Here is a 14621-nt window from a genome sequence, read left to right on the forward strand (position 1 = left end):
GTCTCACAAAAAACCTTTGGTCTCACGTCAACCCAACCCTATATATATATATATATATATATATATATATATATATATATATATATCGGGTTTTCGGATGGATCAGGTGGGCAAAAATCAAACCCAACCCGATTATATTAAATATGATTATTTAAAAAATTATATAAAAAACAGTATTTTACTATTTTTTTTATCTCAGTAAATTGCTGCATTTAAAATAATTAATTTAACTTATAAAATCACCAATAAATGTTATTGGGAATCACATAAATGAAAAGGGTGAAAAGGTTTGGTGGTCAAACAATTTTGGTTGTCACTCAATAAAGGAGAAATATAAAAATAGATTAAATATTAAAAAATAATAATAATTTTTTATTAACCTGGATATGCAACCCGCTATTCGAGTTGACTAATTCCAAAACGACCACCTGTTTTATAGATAGTCCGGAGTTACTGCGTTTGAACCTCCGTGGCCACAAGAGAATTTTTATTTCTTCTTGGATTTGAACCTAAGACCTCCAGGTACTTTTGATCTTTGAAGTCAAGCTCAAACCAATCAGACACCACTCTTGTAGTTATAATAATTTATTTATTATTTTATTGAAAAAGATAAAGCCTTCAAATTTAATATTACATAAATACTTATGGTATCCAACTCAGTATTATTTGCTAACGTAGTTAGTGATATAGATTTTTTAATCTAAAATTAGTCTTCAACCGGTTACCCTGGTATTTAAATGTTTAAAACTTTACATCTTAAATACCAAAATAAAAATTTTAAAAAATACATTACTCAAAATATAAATCAAATTAAAATATATGTCATTTGTCATAATTTAGCAAAATAACACACGATGTATTAATTCTCAAATATCTCACGTTTTAAAAGATTATCTGAAAAAGTAGACAGATAATATATGTATATAATTTAAAAACGAAAATATTTTAAATAAAAAAAAATTGGTTGGTAAAAAGCACGCGTCATGGACATAATGATTTAGAAATTAAACGAGTCATATGAAAGAGTGAGTATCCCCATTATTCCTTTAACTTTATTTATTGAGTAAATTACACTTTTGGTCCCTTTAGTTTTATCAAATATCTAAAAATCGTTCTTGTATTATAATATATACATATATGGTCATTGTATTTCGTATTTTACTTTGAAGCTCGTTTGCTCAGATACCATTGACAAAAAGACTGTTAAGTGCACCATGTGTACCTCACGTGAGGGCATTTCAGTCTTTTACTTGTTTTCTTTCTCTAAATTTGAAAATGTATCTCTTACCTCCCTCCACCGTTGGTAAAGCCCTAATCTCTGATAAACACGGCTCTGATGAAACCGTAATACATTATAGTAATAAATAAGTGATTTCACACATACAGAGAGAAACCTCGCTGCCATCTAGGGGTGTGCAAAGATCAAATGGTCTGAAATCCGAGTTCAATCCCGAGCCTGAACCGAAAATAATATGTTTATGCAGAACCCGAATGCCCAGAAACCCGAAAATCGACTTTTAGGGGAGAATTTGGGTTCAGGTTGGGTTTGGTTTTTGGCCACCTGGTCTGTCCAAAAACTCGAAGTATATATACATATATATTTTAAATATTATATAAATATATTTATTTATCTAAATTTATTTGAGAGTTCTAAAAATCCTAGTCGGTCGTGCTATTTTCTAACTTCTAATAATATTATCGATTTATCAATGCTCTAAATCGATTGAATTTATCATGAAATTCGGTTGAATGTATGTTTTTTTTGCATTATAACTAAACTTGACCGACCTCGACCCGAACCCCCACCAACCCGACCCCGAAGCAATCCGAAACCCAAAAATCATGGCTTGATTTCTATATTCGAAATCCGATCGTGTTTTTTATTTGCCCACTTGAACCCGCCTGACTCGTCTGATGCACACTCCTACTGCCACCAATTTATCCCTTTCCCTTCAATCGCGCTTCGATCCTCCCTCACCCACCTAATTCAATCTTTTATCTACCCTCCAAAACTAGTTTAACCCGATTCAAAAACCCCGTATACTTTTACACGTGTGTACGTGTTTGCTTCAGATCAAAATAGATTAATGACTTTGTAGATGTTCTCACGATTCTCACAAAAAAGGTCAAACTCTCACCAAAGCCCAACCATACACACACACACACACACACACACATATATATATATATATATACACACACACACACACGCACGCACACATAGAGAAGGAAATAGAGAGTAAAATTCAGTTGCAAAACCGTTTAAGAAAACGGAGGACACCACGTTTTCAGGAATGCCACTAATAACCAACGACTAACACGTCCGTTTAGTTTGATGAATATGTGATTTTATAAATATAACAATAAACACATATAAAAAAAAGGACATATGCAAGTGGGATAATAAAAACCAAACATTTGTCAAACTCATTGTATTAAGAAATAATTGACACACAACATGATAGCATGTGGCAAACATATCCCACAACTAGGTTTTGCTTGGGCCATCCATCATTCTCACTCACAATCAAAATCAATGGAGGTTATTCTTTCTACATCTTGCAAATCTAATAATTAGAATTTGAATTATTAATAATCGACTTTTTGATATTTGTTATATCTGATTGTAAAAGGTTAAACTGATAAGATTTTGAAAATCAGATGAAATGTTGTTACAGGTTATAACGATACTTGACGTTTAGAATTACACTTAGGTGGCATTTGTTTTTTAAGAGGTGCTTAAGTCTGAAGTCTGAATTCACTTCTGAATTTTAAGAGGTGGTGCTGAAGTCTGAAATCTGAATCAGTCAGACTGTTTGTTTTTACGTCTGAAATCTGAATCATTGAAATCTAGGCTTTCTTTGCAAGCATTGGAAGCTCTAAAAGCAATTAAGAGGTTTTAAGTGAAAATGTTACCTCTAAATAATTCAGACATAATCAGAGCTTTTAAGCTCTTAATTGGAAAAAAAAAACAAACACACTTAATACCCTAAGGTCTGACCGATTCAGACATAAGAGGGTATTAAGTGCTTTTTAGGTAAAAACAAACAGAGCCTTAATATTATGTATCTATTTATAACTTGACTTGGGATCATGTGAGACAGTGTTGTTTTCGTGAAACACGTGAGACAATGTTTTTACACTTGAAACTTCACAGTGTTTTTGCTGTGAAGGTTCGGCTTTTTCGTTTTTTATCTTTACAACATTTTCGTATGAAGTTTCACGTGAAACCAACATTTTATAGCTTTAATCGTTGTATTTCAACTGATGAATGGTTTGAGTTTATAAACTATGGGTCATGGAAGATTCACCTTTAGAAATGTGATTTTATGGGTCGTTAAATAAAGGGTAAAATTGCATTGAAAAAAAGTAACGTATTTTAACTTCGTGTTTATTTTTGGTAATGCATTTTCAAAACTCTCTATTTTGGTGCCTAAAATGTAAAGTTTTAAATATTTAATTACTTGGGTAACTGGTGGAAATATTAACTGGTTACCATGCTGATGTGACGAATGATGAGATGAAATTGGGTTGAATAGCAAATAATATTGGGTTGAATATCACATCACTCGCCACATCAGCATGGTAACCGGTTAATGCTTCAACCAATTACCCAAGTACTTAAATGTTTAAAACTTTATATCTTAGGTACCAAAATGAAAGTTTTAAAAATACATTACCTAAAATATGAACCAAGTTAAAATACGTTATTTTTTCATGCAATTTGTCCTTAAAATGTATTTTGTTCTGATTCTTATTTTGAGAAAAATATTTTTAAAAACAACTTTTCTATATTTATGAAAAAGGCATATCAAAGAAAAAGATTGTAATATATTTTGTTTAAAATAAAATTTATTTTTATTTATAGAACTGAAATACATTCGTCTAGTTATTATCATGCTCATGATTTTTCAAAATAATACTGATTTTCATTAAACTATTTATGAAATTTTAATTAAACAAGGGATCTTACCAACATTAGAAATAAACAAGCTGTGCAAATGTTGTATGAGACACACGATGGTCTCGAGATAACCACATCAATAATACTGATTAAATGACTAAACAAGTGCTTAAAAGCTGTATTAGATATGTTTCGTTTTCATAAGTTATCGCCTATTAAAAGTATGTCCCCTGCAAACAAAAGACATCACATTATATCATATCAGGGAATTAAAAGAAATTGTAAACTCGGTGGAGCAACATGGCTTAACAGCTTAAAACATGTCATTAGTTTGACCTAACTGTCGGTTTGGCCAAACAATAAATGTGACTGTTGTACCAAAATCTTATATGAGGTACCAGTACCAAATGAGAAAAACCAGATAAATTTAAGTGTAAAATAAAGGATGAACATTCTTTTAGTTTTTTTACATCTATTGGTCGGTTCAATTAGTACCTCTTAATATAGAAGACTGATATATCAAGCTTTATCTTCATTTTCGTCCTGTATGGCTATATAACTTCTTATATAAGGTCGTCTGCGAATACAAAGCGTACCCAAAAGCCATTATCAACAACTGGTTATTGAACTGTGTGTTATCATTTATTATCGATGTTATCAATATCTGCATTAATTGGACGATAAATCTTGTCCTTTAGGAAAATAATTGTATCAAAATTTAATTAATATATGTTTAAGATAATATGGAAATAATCATGATTTAGACACTACATGAACTGTTTATGAAGCTACTTGAATATCTATCTGATCTCCACTTCAACGATACAGTGTTAAGTTGTTTGATCTCCTCGCTTTGCCGGACCCTTCTAGAACATTGTTTCTTGATGACAATGTTAGGGGTAGTTTGACAGTTGCTGAATGCTTTGGTGCAAAATGATTAAGAGACTCTCAGATATAGTGTAAAATGAAATATAATTATTTGGTAATTATTTACAATGAAATTAGAGCGCTAAATGGTTAAAGGAGACCCATGATATAAAACCATTCAGAAGGTTTTAGAACCATTGAAAGACAGACTTTTTATTGTCAAACAAGATTCACCTTTTAACGATTCAGAGATTGCCTTTTAATGAAACTATTAAGAGATAAACAAACAACTCCTTGGTTATCTATCTTACCATTGATACAGTTTGGCGAGAACTCATTCAGTAGAAGTCATATGTTATTTTTTTTAATTATGCAACAAAATAATTTCAGGGTTTTGTTATTTATGTTTTCACTCTTTATCTTGATATCCTTCCATATAAAATCAGTATCAGTTCCAATCATATGTTTGATTCTTTTAATATTGTAACCAGTAAAATCAGAAAGTTTAATGGCAAAAAAACCATCATGTACGTCATCTGGACCACTTGTTGGATCAAAAATTATCCTATGTTTTTTGTTTTCTACTATTATCTCACATGTTCTTTATACTGTTCACGCTATACTTTTGTATTGCTTAATTCACGTGGTTGACTGTGAGTTTATATACTATTATTTATGGAACAGTAAACATTCTGGTATTTAAGGGTCGTTTAACCGGCCAAGTGCTAACAAACAATAGTTACTAGTATCAGTTCCCTTATTAACATGTTCAGTCATCAAAATAGATTGTTGGTAAATATCAATCACTCGATAATCGCTTATGAGATAAGAGTCGCCACTATTACTTACTGGGTAAGACTCTCGATTGTTGCCTTGCCTCTTTATCAGATTAAATTCTCAGTCCTTGCTATGCTTACCCAATAAGATAAGTAACCCGATAAATACTTGGCCGATTAACGTTTGGTTAACGAGCTTCTTAACTTAAATTATATTTGACATCCATAATACTGATATATCTCAATGCCACATTCCCACTAGAGACACATAGTACTGATATATATTTCTTAGACAACAATTCTGTAAAAAAATGGCGTCATACTCTAGAATGTTCCAATGTAATCGTACGTCTAAGAAGCAGGTAGGTGGTGCGTGTGTGAAAACTTCCGTAATGTTGGGCATAAATTCTATACGTATGTAACATTAGGGGTTGTTTTGCGATAGTTTTATAAAGTCGGGGGTCATTTTGTTATTCTATGTAACACCAAGGGGGTAAAAAAGGAAAAAGAATTGGGGTGAGAGAGGCTCGAACTCTCGACCTCAGGATAACTCAGAAGCTATGAGACCTACGCGCTAGCCAACTGCGCCACCACCCCTTGATGTTATGATCGAAAATAGCCATTACTTATGTCATAATCTTCGTTTTTTGGGTTAAAATTCAGTGGATTTGCGTTCGATCAACATCGTTGATCCTTCATTGTTGCACCATGGAGAACAGTTTTGATCAGGTAGAACCCTAACTTGTTCTTTTCGTTTCTATACTTGAAAGTATGTGTGAAGTTTTGTTTTGATCTTTGAAATTAACAGGATTTGATTTACGCAATATTCAAAATGGTTTGGAGCAAGAAGACGATAGGTTAGATGTTTCTTACAATGGTGTAATTCTTAATCAATCTGCTTCAGATTGAGATTTTATTCTTAATTTGTTATTTTTCTGGTGGAATTTTGAATTTACTGAACTATATTCATTTCCGTTTCAGAGCGGGAGAAGAATGAAGATGGCGAGACTTCCAAAGCGGAGGTAAACACGTTTAATTAGTGTAACTTCAGTTCTCGAGAACATTATCTGTGCGATTTTAGTGCCTGATTTGTGTGAAAAATTGTAATGTATCAGTGCATATCACTTCAACTTTGCATGAACAATGGATTCTGTGTGTTTTCTTTTTGTATATGTCTGGATTTGCATAAATTAGTTCTGTTTCTTGACCATTACGATTTTGCGATGCAGGAACGAGCAGGAACATCGAAGAAAAACAGGCCTACTTCTGGTAAGGAATATTTTCAAGTTCTAATTTGATTGTACTGATAATCTACTTGTGCTGGCTCTTGGTTTATGCTTGATTAATTAACACTCTTCAGCTATAAATTTAATAGTTCATGGCAAGGCAAATTAATGCATTCTCTTGGTTAGCTTTTGACATGACCTTGAGTTCGATACAAAAATGAGTATCAGTTTTATCGTTCTGATCGTTTCAAGCAAAAGTTGCTCTGTGCTAGTTCTAGGTTATAGGAATTTTTTTCTCTATACATTTGAAGATATATCTCATAGTGGATTCTTATCCACTTGTTGGTTTTTCCCTTGTAAGGGTTTCTACATTTGCTTTTGTCAGTTTTTCTAATTTTTGTTTAATTTCTGTGATTTGTAATAACGTTCTTCTCTTGGGACAGCCAATTCAAATGCTGTGAAGCTGAGTTGTGAACTACTTCGACTCTTTGTCACAGGTTAATCCATCTTGATTGTAGCGACTATTAGTATAAAGGAAACTGCCTACGTGCAGTTGGTTCCCAGATTGGATGCATACTTCCCATGTAAATTGTGAAAATGTTTTTTTGTCAATGCAGAAGCAGTCCAAAGAGCGGCTACTATTGCTGAAGCTGAAGGAGGAAACAAGATTGAAGCAACACATCTGGAAAGGATACTTCCTCAATTATTGTTAGATTTCTAAGGTACCTCAGGAGGTAGAAGAATTAGACATTACCATCACTGTAGTATTGGTTTTTCTCATAATTGATGAATGCAAACTTGTTTAATTACTATTTACTATTAATCAGTTCAGCCAAAGCTATATATGAATTACATCAATCAGAGAAACAATGAAAAATCTTTGTAGTATCTTCTGATCTCTTGTCATTGCATCCTTACTTCTGCTACCTGTTTGCTCACAATATTGCACAATGCACATGCCGAGGGTTTCACAGAAACAACTGCTCTACTCTTTGGGGTGGAGGTCAGGTTTGCGTACATCACACCCTACTTTCGAGTGGATTTACTAGGTTCGTTTGGTTTTTAGTCATTGCATCTTTAGTTGGTAAGAAGTGATTTCTTTTCATAATGTTCCTATTAGCAAAGTTGTTCAAATCTTGATTTACCTGCTTGGTCATGTTTTCTATTTAATAAAATGAAACTACTAATTTCCAAGTACGAGCATATTTTTTTTTGGATATCTTCCTCTCCCTTCATAGCCTTATGTGTCAATCTCGTATATTCTTTACAATGCTCTTATGATCTAGTGCCTAGTGGTAAAGGGTAGGCTAATAGCTATTGCCACTTTGCCAGGCTCAATTTAAGGCTGGTTTTATGAACTAATGAAATGAAAATCAAGCTGTCACTCTTGTATATTGCAAGTATAACAAAGAATAACACACTGATGGTTACTTATTTCAGAATTACAAACCAGAATCACACATCTAACAGCACCTCCTTACTGGTCCTAATAACTTAAACAGCTAACAATCATCATTTCAGAATCAATTAAAGCACAATGATCACTTCTCTCAATCAGTACAACAACGAAACATGAAGAATTTCTCCATCGTTCGACCACATTCCGAACATACCACCACCTCGGGAATCCCACCACTGATCCCGGGAAGTATTAGTCGGTTGCAATGTTGTGGTGTATGCAATTTTGCCAAGTAAGCTTTTAGGGCAGGGACAAAACCAATCTCTTGTGCATCTCCTTCCCAATTCTCATACTGAGTTAAGCTCGTCAATGCCAAATCCGCCTTTGCCCGTGTCATCTCACTTGATCCCCTGCATATCAATGCCCACCCTTGATCACTCCCATCAAAGCTCATCATGGTCATCACTTCCTTCATAATGGGGTCGTTTTCAAAACTTTTCCCATGTTGAATTTTGGAGTACAACATGCTCTCAAGCCGGGTCCAAAAGTACCACACAGAAGTGGGATCCGGCCAAGTGTGGCTTAGTTTCTCCTCACTGACCGTTGCACTTATTTTCCTTATTCTCTCCTTGGTTCCACTCTTTCCCACATAAACCATCTCCAATTGGATTCCTGCAGTTGTGGTAATATCTCTGGCTAACTTTGTAAATCTTCTGATCCAATCTAGGTCATCTCCTCCATACAAGCATATGTATTTCTCTTCAGCAATCTAGCAATATACATTATTTAGAATAAGTTAGTGAATGTAGTTTTTGCTCATTAAAATTCGAGTAAACCTATTACTAAGTTCTTAATTTACCCATCGTAAAATATGTCGATCAATGCTGTCGACCAATAACTCAAGTTTCCAAGTTTCTTCCTTCCATAGTGCTTCCTCTTTGATACTAGTGAAAGGGTAGGCAACATTTTGCCAGATCCAGACCATATGGAGTGCATTTGGTGATGTTACTCTGCCCTGTGGATCTAACACTACTAGAATCGGCTTCTTTTCAAAGTGCCACACTTGTTTGATGTACTTGACGACTGCTGGTTCTAGCAATGTAGGATGATGCAGCATATGCCAGGTCATCATTGATTGAAGCTGCTCGAGCTTGTGTTGATGTGCATCATTCCATGTCATCAGGTCAACAACTGGGACCCACACAACCTCATACTGAATCTGCGGGTATGTTCTCGATTCTTTGTATATTTGAGTGAGAACTAGAATCTCTTCATGGGAGATTTCAAGGTCAGATATGAGCAGCAACACCGTCTTTTTCCTTAGGATGTCCACATTAACCTGTTTTAATCATGATAGAGGAATTAAATAAGTTGTTTAGCTAATGAAAAGTAAATTCAAAATCCCAAAAAGTTAAAGAAATTCAGGAATTAACCCTTGTTTTGGACGAGCCATGGGAAAGTGGATGAATGTCATCCTTGGCACAGAGCAAAGCCTTGATAATTTTCAAGTTATCTAAGTGAGACACTTCAAAGATTCGCACGAGCATGAGAAAATACTCGTCATGTTGCTTCTCCTCTGCAGCAATATCATGTATGAATATTATCTCTTTCGCTAAGTTCTTTTATGGCACGTTTTGTACACGGACAGGACTGGACAAGATTGGACGGGACAGGACGAGATAGTGTGAGGTAAGCGGATGAAAGAGTTGTGGAAGGTTTTAAGGTTTTAGTTTGAAATGGGTAGTTTGGTAATTTACTTATCTTGCCCCATCTCTTTGATTTTTGTTCCACCTATTTTGGTGGTGGGGGAAAAACTGCATTTTTGTCCCACTCTGTCTCGTCAAGTCCCAGTCTAATGTTGTGCCAAACATGGGATAAGTTTTTGTTCTGTTCTATCCTATTCTATCTTGTGTACCAAACGCACCCTTAGGGTCATTTAAAACTGCAAAGAGTGTTAAGGACTTGCCTATGTTTTGACAGCAAAGGACGTAGAGTGCTTTAAGATGCTCATGGATGTTGTGGACCTTGTGAGCCAAGCTCGAAAGTTCCCATGCCTCTGAGGTAGCAGTGATGTACCTGCATTTAGCATGTAACAGATAATATTGTGCTCATATTTATGACAAAAAGGAAGTGAAGCTTATATATGTTAGGTCATGTAGAGTCGAAAATAGGCTTGTTCTTGATATTGAAAACACCAAACAAACCTAGTATATCCCACACAGAGGTAAGGTTTAGAGAGGTAGAATGTACACGAATTCTTGAAAATAAAAAAACTTACTCGTAATTCATGCCCAAAAGACTCGTTAGCTGAGAGGCGCAAGCCACCATACTCTTGATGGACCAATAAGCGGCAGTTGGAACATGAGCCAATGCCGTGGACTTAGGTGGTGTGTCGTCTTGGAGATATTGATACGGTAGGTTCTTGAATGCGATGATACATTTGGTCACAACCAACATGGCATTAATGAGGTTATTAATAGCATCAAACCGAGGTTTTAGGGATTTGTAATGTTCTATGATGTTCGGCAATTGTTTAAGCAGTGCTACCGATTTAGCAAGTGGATTGGTGGCAAATAGTTGAGCCACGAGCCAAAACTCCCCAAAGTTGACCGCAAAGGCCCCCAACGATATCACCACCTTCGCTTCCCACGTGTAGCTTGAAAGCAGGTTTAGGATTGCTATAGTTGATGCATGAGCGTCTGCTCCACCCGAACACTTGCAAGAAAACTGCCAACAAAACTAACAATCAGTTGCAGACTTACGGCTCACTTTGTAAGTTGCACTTTGTGCATAAATACTAACATTGATCTGCTTTAGCGTAACGATGCATATTTTTCTCAGTTAGGGGCTGTTTGGTTGGTTTTCCATTAAGTCATGTATGGATAAAGCTATGTGTGTGGATTAATCTGTGTGTATATATTGTAAAGGTTTTTGTTTGGGAGCGGTTTTCCGTAGATAGAAGAAGTGTCTTTTTTTAGTTGGGAGGACAAGTTTGGAAAAAAAATTGGTTTTCCGCGTAAAACTCCTGAAGCTTACTGAATAAGCCACTTTCTATATCATCAAGTCACTACCAAATAGTCATGTATAGCTGACTGAATAAGTAACAAGTCCCATTAAGCTTATTAAGATGCTAACAAACAGGCCCTTAGTGTAGCAAACATTCAATTCTTCTTATTTTGTACCAATTTTGATTTCTAACTATTGATGACATGGGTACAAAGTAGTCTAAGTTGTATTATAATTCTCCATTACGTGTAAAAACACCACATGTACCCATGTATCAGGTAAATTATGTACAAAATAGAAAATATTGAATGCTTGTTGCACTAAATAGAAACCAGTGCAAACTTGGTTACATTTTGACGCCTTTTGCCCATTTACATACTAACCTCGCAGGAAATCTTATGGATCACATGAGCCAATCCATCGAGTTCATCAAGATCGTCAAAACCTGAGAAAGCAGCTTTCTCTTCCGCAGCCAATGCACCGATATGCCCGTTATGTGTGCCCTGCAATAACAAATTAACCAATACATGGTAAACCAAACCAAACGGACCCAATAACTCCCACTCGAAGTAGGTATGGAGGTGAGGTGTATGCAGACGTAACCTCTACTACAAGGAAGACCTCCCAGGGGGCAGGAGCGGACCTATTTTTTAGCTTTTAATGGTTTTGCTTTAAAAATAAATTTGGACCAAGGCAATTAGGCAAATATGCAAGGAATCGAACCCGAGCCTTTTCCTTGGAAATACAGGCAATTAACCAACTGAACCATCATGATTTCGGTAAAAATATTATATCATTTCCTTTTTGTGGTCAAATAGTGCCACCATTTGAAGAAAAAATTGTGGCCGCCTTTGAGACCTCCGGCTTGTGCAAGAATGTGAGCAAACAGGTAGTAGGAGTGTAACAAATACATGATAAGCATCCATAAAACAAAACGCATTATACGAATAGAACCATTGTACATACATTGATGACACCATCTATATTTGCAGGAATGGCAAGACGGAGTGTTTCTTCAACGACATTAAGAATAGGTTCCAAATCAACTTCACGACCATCGGGGGAATGGGTAGCCACGACTTGCTTCATCATTGAACTATCGTCAGACGAGCTGAACATTCGCCGTTCCTTCTTAACCAGTTTCTGTTGCTGTTGCTGCTGCTGCTGCATTTTGTCGAACGGTTTCGGCTCGAAACTCGGAAAGATGAAGAGAGATAAGACGTAAGTTTTTGATGTGTGGTTTTCTGATTACGCGATATGCAGGCAATATATAATGATTGGAAAGATATATGGAATATTTCAAAGTTACAAAATTGGATCAAGTACCTTACTTGCATGTAGGTGTTAACCTTCAAACTAAAGCTATGTTTTCCTTTTGGATAAGCATTTAGAAGTTGGTGGCCCCTCCATGCATCATAAGGGGTGCAACGTCACAAGAGGTCAGTCCTTCTACTACTATTCTCGTTCAAGCATGTTTAACTATAAGTTCTGATGGAATTTGATGCATTAGTGTTGGTATAATCACACCCAATAAATGACGATCAAATTCACAAAAAGAGTAAATGAACGAAGATGTTTGTTTTAGTTGTGTCATGTTTTTTTTCCCTTTCTGGTATAGATCTATTTGAGATATGCAATTAAGGGCCGCTTTACTAAACCCTTACTTGGTAAGGGGCTGTTTGGTTGGTTGGATAGAGTTTTTCGTGTGTATTAATCTATCTGTATAGATTGAGAATTTTTGGTTTGGGAGGGGTTTTTCATAGATGGAAGAAGTGTGTTCTTTAATTGGAAGTGACCGGTTTGGAAAAAAACTTGGCTTTCTGCATAAAACTCCCCTAGAAGCTTATTGAATAAGCCATTTTCTATATCATTAAGCCACTACCAAATAATAATTTATAGTTGACTGAATAAGCCGTTAGTCCCATTAAGCTGCTAACGTACAAGCCCTAAGTTTTTATCGGGTCACTTTACCTTATTCGATGAACATAACAAAGATGGAGAATCTTACCTAGAAAGGACGATGACAAGGACTGAGAGTCTTCCTCGGTAAGTGAGAGTGATGACTCTTACTTGGTAAACGCTTACCGGATAAATTGTTGCATAATGTAAATTCTTCTTATTTTTGATGGGATTCGGTGTATTAGTGCAGGTATAATTAAATCTAACAAATGACAATGTAATTCATGAAATAAGAGTATATGAACGAGGATGTAGGTTTTAATCAGCCTCATTTTATTTTTATTTTTTCGGTTTTGATCAATTTGAGATATGCAATTAACGCAATTTCAACTTCGATCAAAAAATTAAATCAACTGCATATTGATAATGCTACGTTGGGAACGAATGAGTCATTATCTTTACGGAATATATATATATATATATATATATATATATATTGTTTGAATGTATGAGGTCACTCATCCTAGTAATATTCTCGTTCAACATGCTTAGTTGTAAGTTTTGATAAGGTTTGGTGTATTAGTGCTGGTATAAGCACACACAATAAATGACAATGAGATTCATGAGAAATAGAATTAAGGACGTAGGTTTTATCCAATTGTACCGTTTCCCCTCGGTATATAATATATATATATATATATATATATATATATAGAGAGAGAGAGAGAGAGAGAGTTTGTTTCAAATACAACCTATTGCATTTGTACAACCAATGCAACCCAATAAATTAAGATATTTATGGAAATGATGAGAGTTCATTCATTATGATTTGAATGTTTATGGAAGATGAATAGAGTTCATTAATTATGATCAATACTTTATATTAGGAAACAATCAAAACTTTTATTAAATCACATATTAATCAAATTAAATGGACGGTTGAGATTGAGTTGTATTAGTTGTTATAATAACTCACCTCTCTCTCTCTCTTTATATATATATATAAATTTGGGATCATGTGAGACAAGTTTGTTTTCGTGAGACAATATATTTACATTTCAAACTTCACAACAAAACATTGTGAAGGTAATTATATATATATATATATATATATAGAGAGAGAGAGAGAGAGAGACTTGGGATCATGTGAGACAAATTTGTTTTTGTGTAACAACATTTTTACACTTGAAACTTCATAGCAAAACACTGTGAAGGTAACCTTCACAGTGTTTTTGCTGTGAAAGTTATGATTTTTTTTACCTTCACAACATTTTGTTGTGAAGTTTCAAGTGTAAAAATGTTGTCTCACGGGTCTCACGAAAACAAGTTGGTCTCACGTGAACCAACCCTATATATATATATATATATATATATAGAGGAGCGATCAAATAAAAACCATTCCAATTTGTAAAAACCGTAAAAACTACTCTCATCTGTCGTTAATATTATGAAATTTTTTCATGAAATTGTTAATCTTGTGAAATTGTTTCATATAATTTTTTTTATGAAGTTGTTTCATATGTGGTTATGAAATTGTTTCATAT

At 34.7% G+C, this 14621-nt stretch overlaps 2 protein-coding genes and 1 non-coding gene across 4 annotated transcripts; 1 reads left to right on the forward strand and 2 right to left on the reverse strand.

The window, feature by feature from the left end:
* Positions 1-6059: 6059 nt before the first annotated feature.
* Positions 6060-6144, reverse strand: TRNAM-CAU. Its single transcript is given in 2 exon segments — positions 6060-6095; positions 6107-6144. It is a non-coding gene; the product is annotated as a tRNA-Met (tRNA).
* A 1-nt stretch (position 6145) lies between these two features.
* Positions 6146-12236, forward strand: LOC112514953 (protein MHF2 homolog). 2 transcript variants are annotated; one of them, XM_025121604.1, is made up of 7 exons: positions 6146-6276; positions 6356-6404; positions 6529-6569; positions 6777-6816; positions 7217-7270; positions 7391-7495; positions 12171-12236. In XM_025121604.1, exons 1-6 carry the CDS (start codon positions 6256-6258, stop codon positions 7492-7494), a joined length of 309 nt encoding a protein of 102 aa, XP_024977372.1. In that variant the 5' UTR covers positions 6146-6255; the 3' UTR covers position 7495; positions 12171-12236. The 2 variants fall into 2 exon arrangements, with proteins under 2 accessions (XP_024977372.1, XP_024977371.1); XM_025121603.1 differs by lacking the exon at positions 12171-12236 and having other exon boundaries at positions 7391-7661.
* On the reverse strand, positions 8180-12370 carry LOC112514954 (protein SIEVE ELEMENT OCCLUSION B-like). The gene is made up of 7 exons (XM_025121605.1): positions 12145-12370; positions 11562-11681; positions 10451-10899; positions 10139-10248; positions 9606-9748; positions 9032-9511; positions 8180-8941 (listed from the first exon to the last, which is right to left on the reverse strand). The coding sequence occupies exons 1-7, from the start codon at positions 12346-12348 to the stop codon at positions 8324-8326; spliced, it is 2124 nt and encodes a 707-aa protein (XP_024977373.1). The 5' UTR covers positions 12349-12370; the 3' UTR covers positions 8180-8323.
* Positions 12371-14621: the final 2251 nt, after the last annotated feature.

This window comes from Cynara cardunculus, assembly GCF_001531365.2.
Source record: "Cynara cardunculus var. scolymus isolate 2C chromosome LG 6, CcrdV1, whole genome shotgun sequence".
Taxonomy (NCBI): Eukaryota; Viridiplantae; Streptophyta; class Magnoliopsida; order Asterales; family Asteraceae; genus Cynara; species Cynara cardunculus.

Excerpts from the sequence above, each read along its gene's own strand:
- LOC112514953 (XM_025121604.1), top strand. The coding sequence starts at position 6,256 with ATGGAGAACAGTTTTGATCAG. Across the intron at positions 6,817-7,216 it reads GAAAAACAGGCCTACTTCTG|CCAATTCAAATGCTGTGAAG; the intron begins GTAAGGAATATT and ends CTCTTGGGACAG. Across the intron at positions 7,271-7,390 it reads ACTTCGACTCTTTGTCACAG|AAGCAGTCCAAAGAGCGGCT; the intron begins GTTAATCCATCT and ends TTGTCAATGCAG.
- LOC112514954 (XM_025121605.1), bottom strand. The coding sequence starts at position 12,348 with ATGCAGCAGCAGCAGCAACAGCAACAGAAACTGGTTAAGAAGGAACGG. Across the intron at positions 10,900-11,561 it reads TCCATAAGATTTCCTGCGAG|TTTTCTTGCAAGTGTTCGGG; the intron begins GTTAGTATGTAA and ends TTTTGTTGGCAG. Across the intron at positions 10,249-10,450 it reads CTTTTGGGCATGAATTACGA|GTACATCACTGCTACCTCAG; the intron begins GTAAGTTTTTTT and ends TGCTAAATGCAG.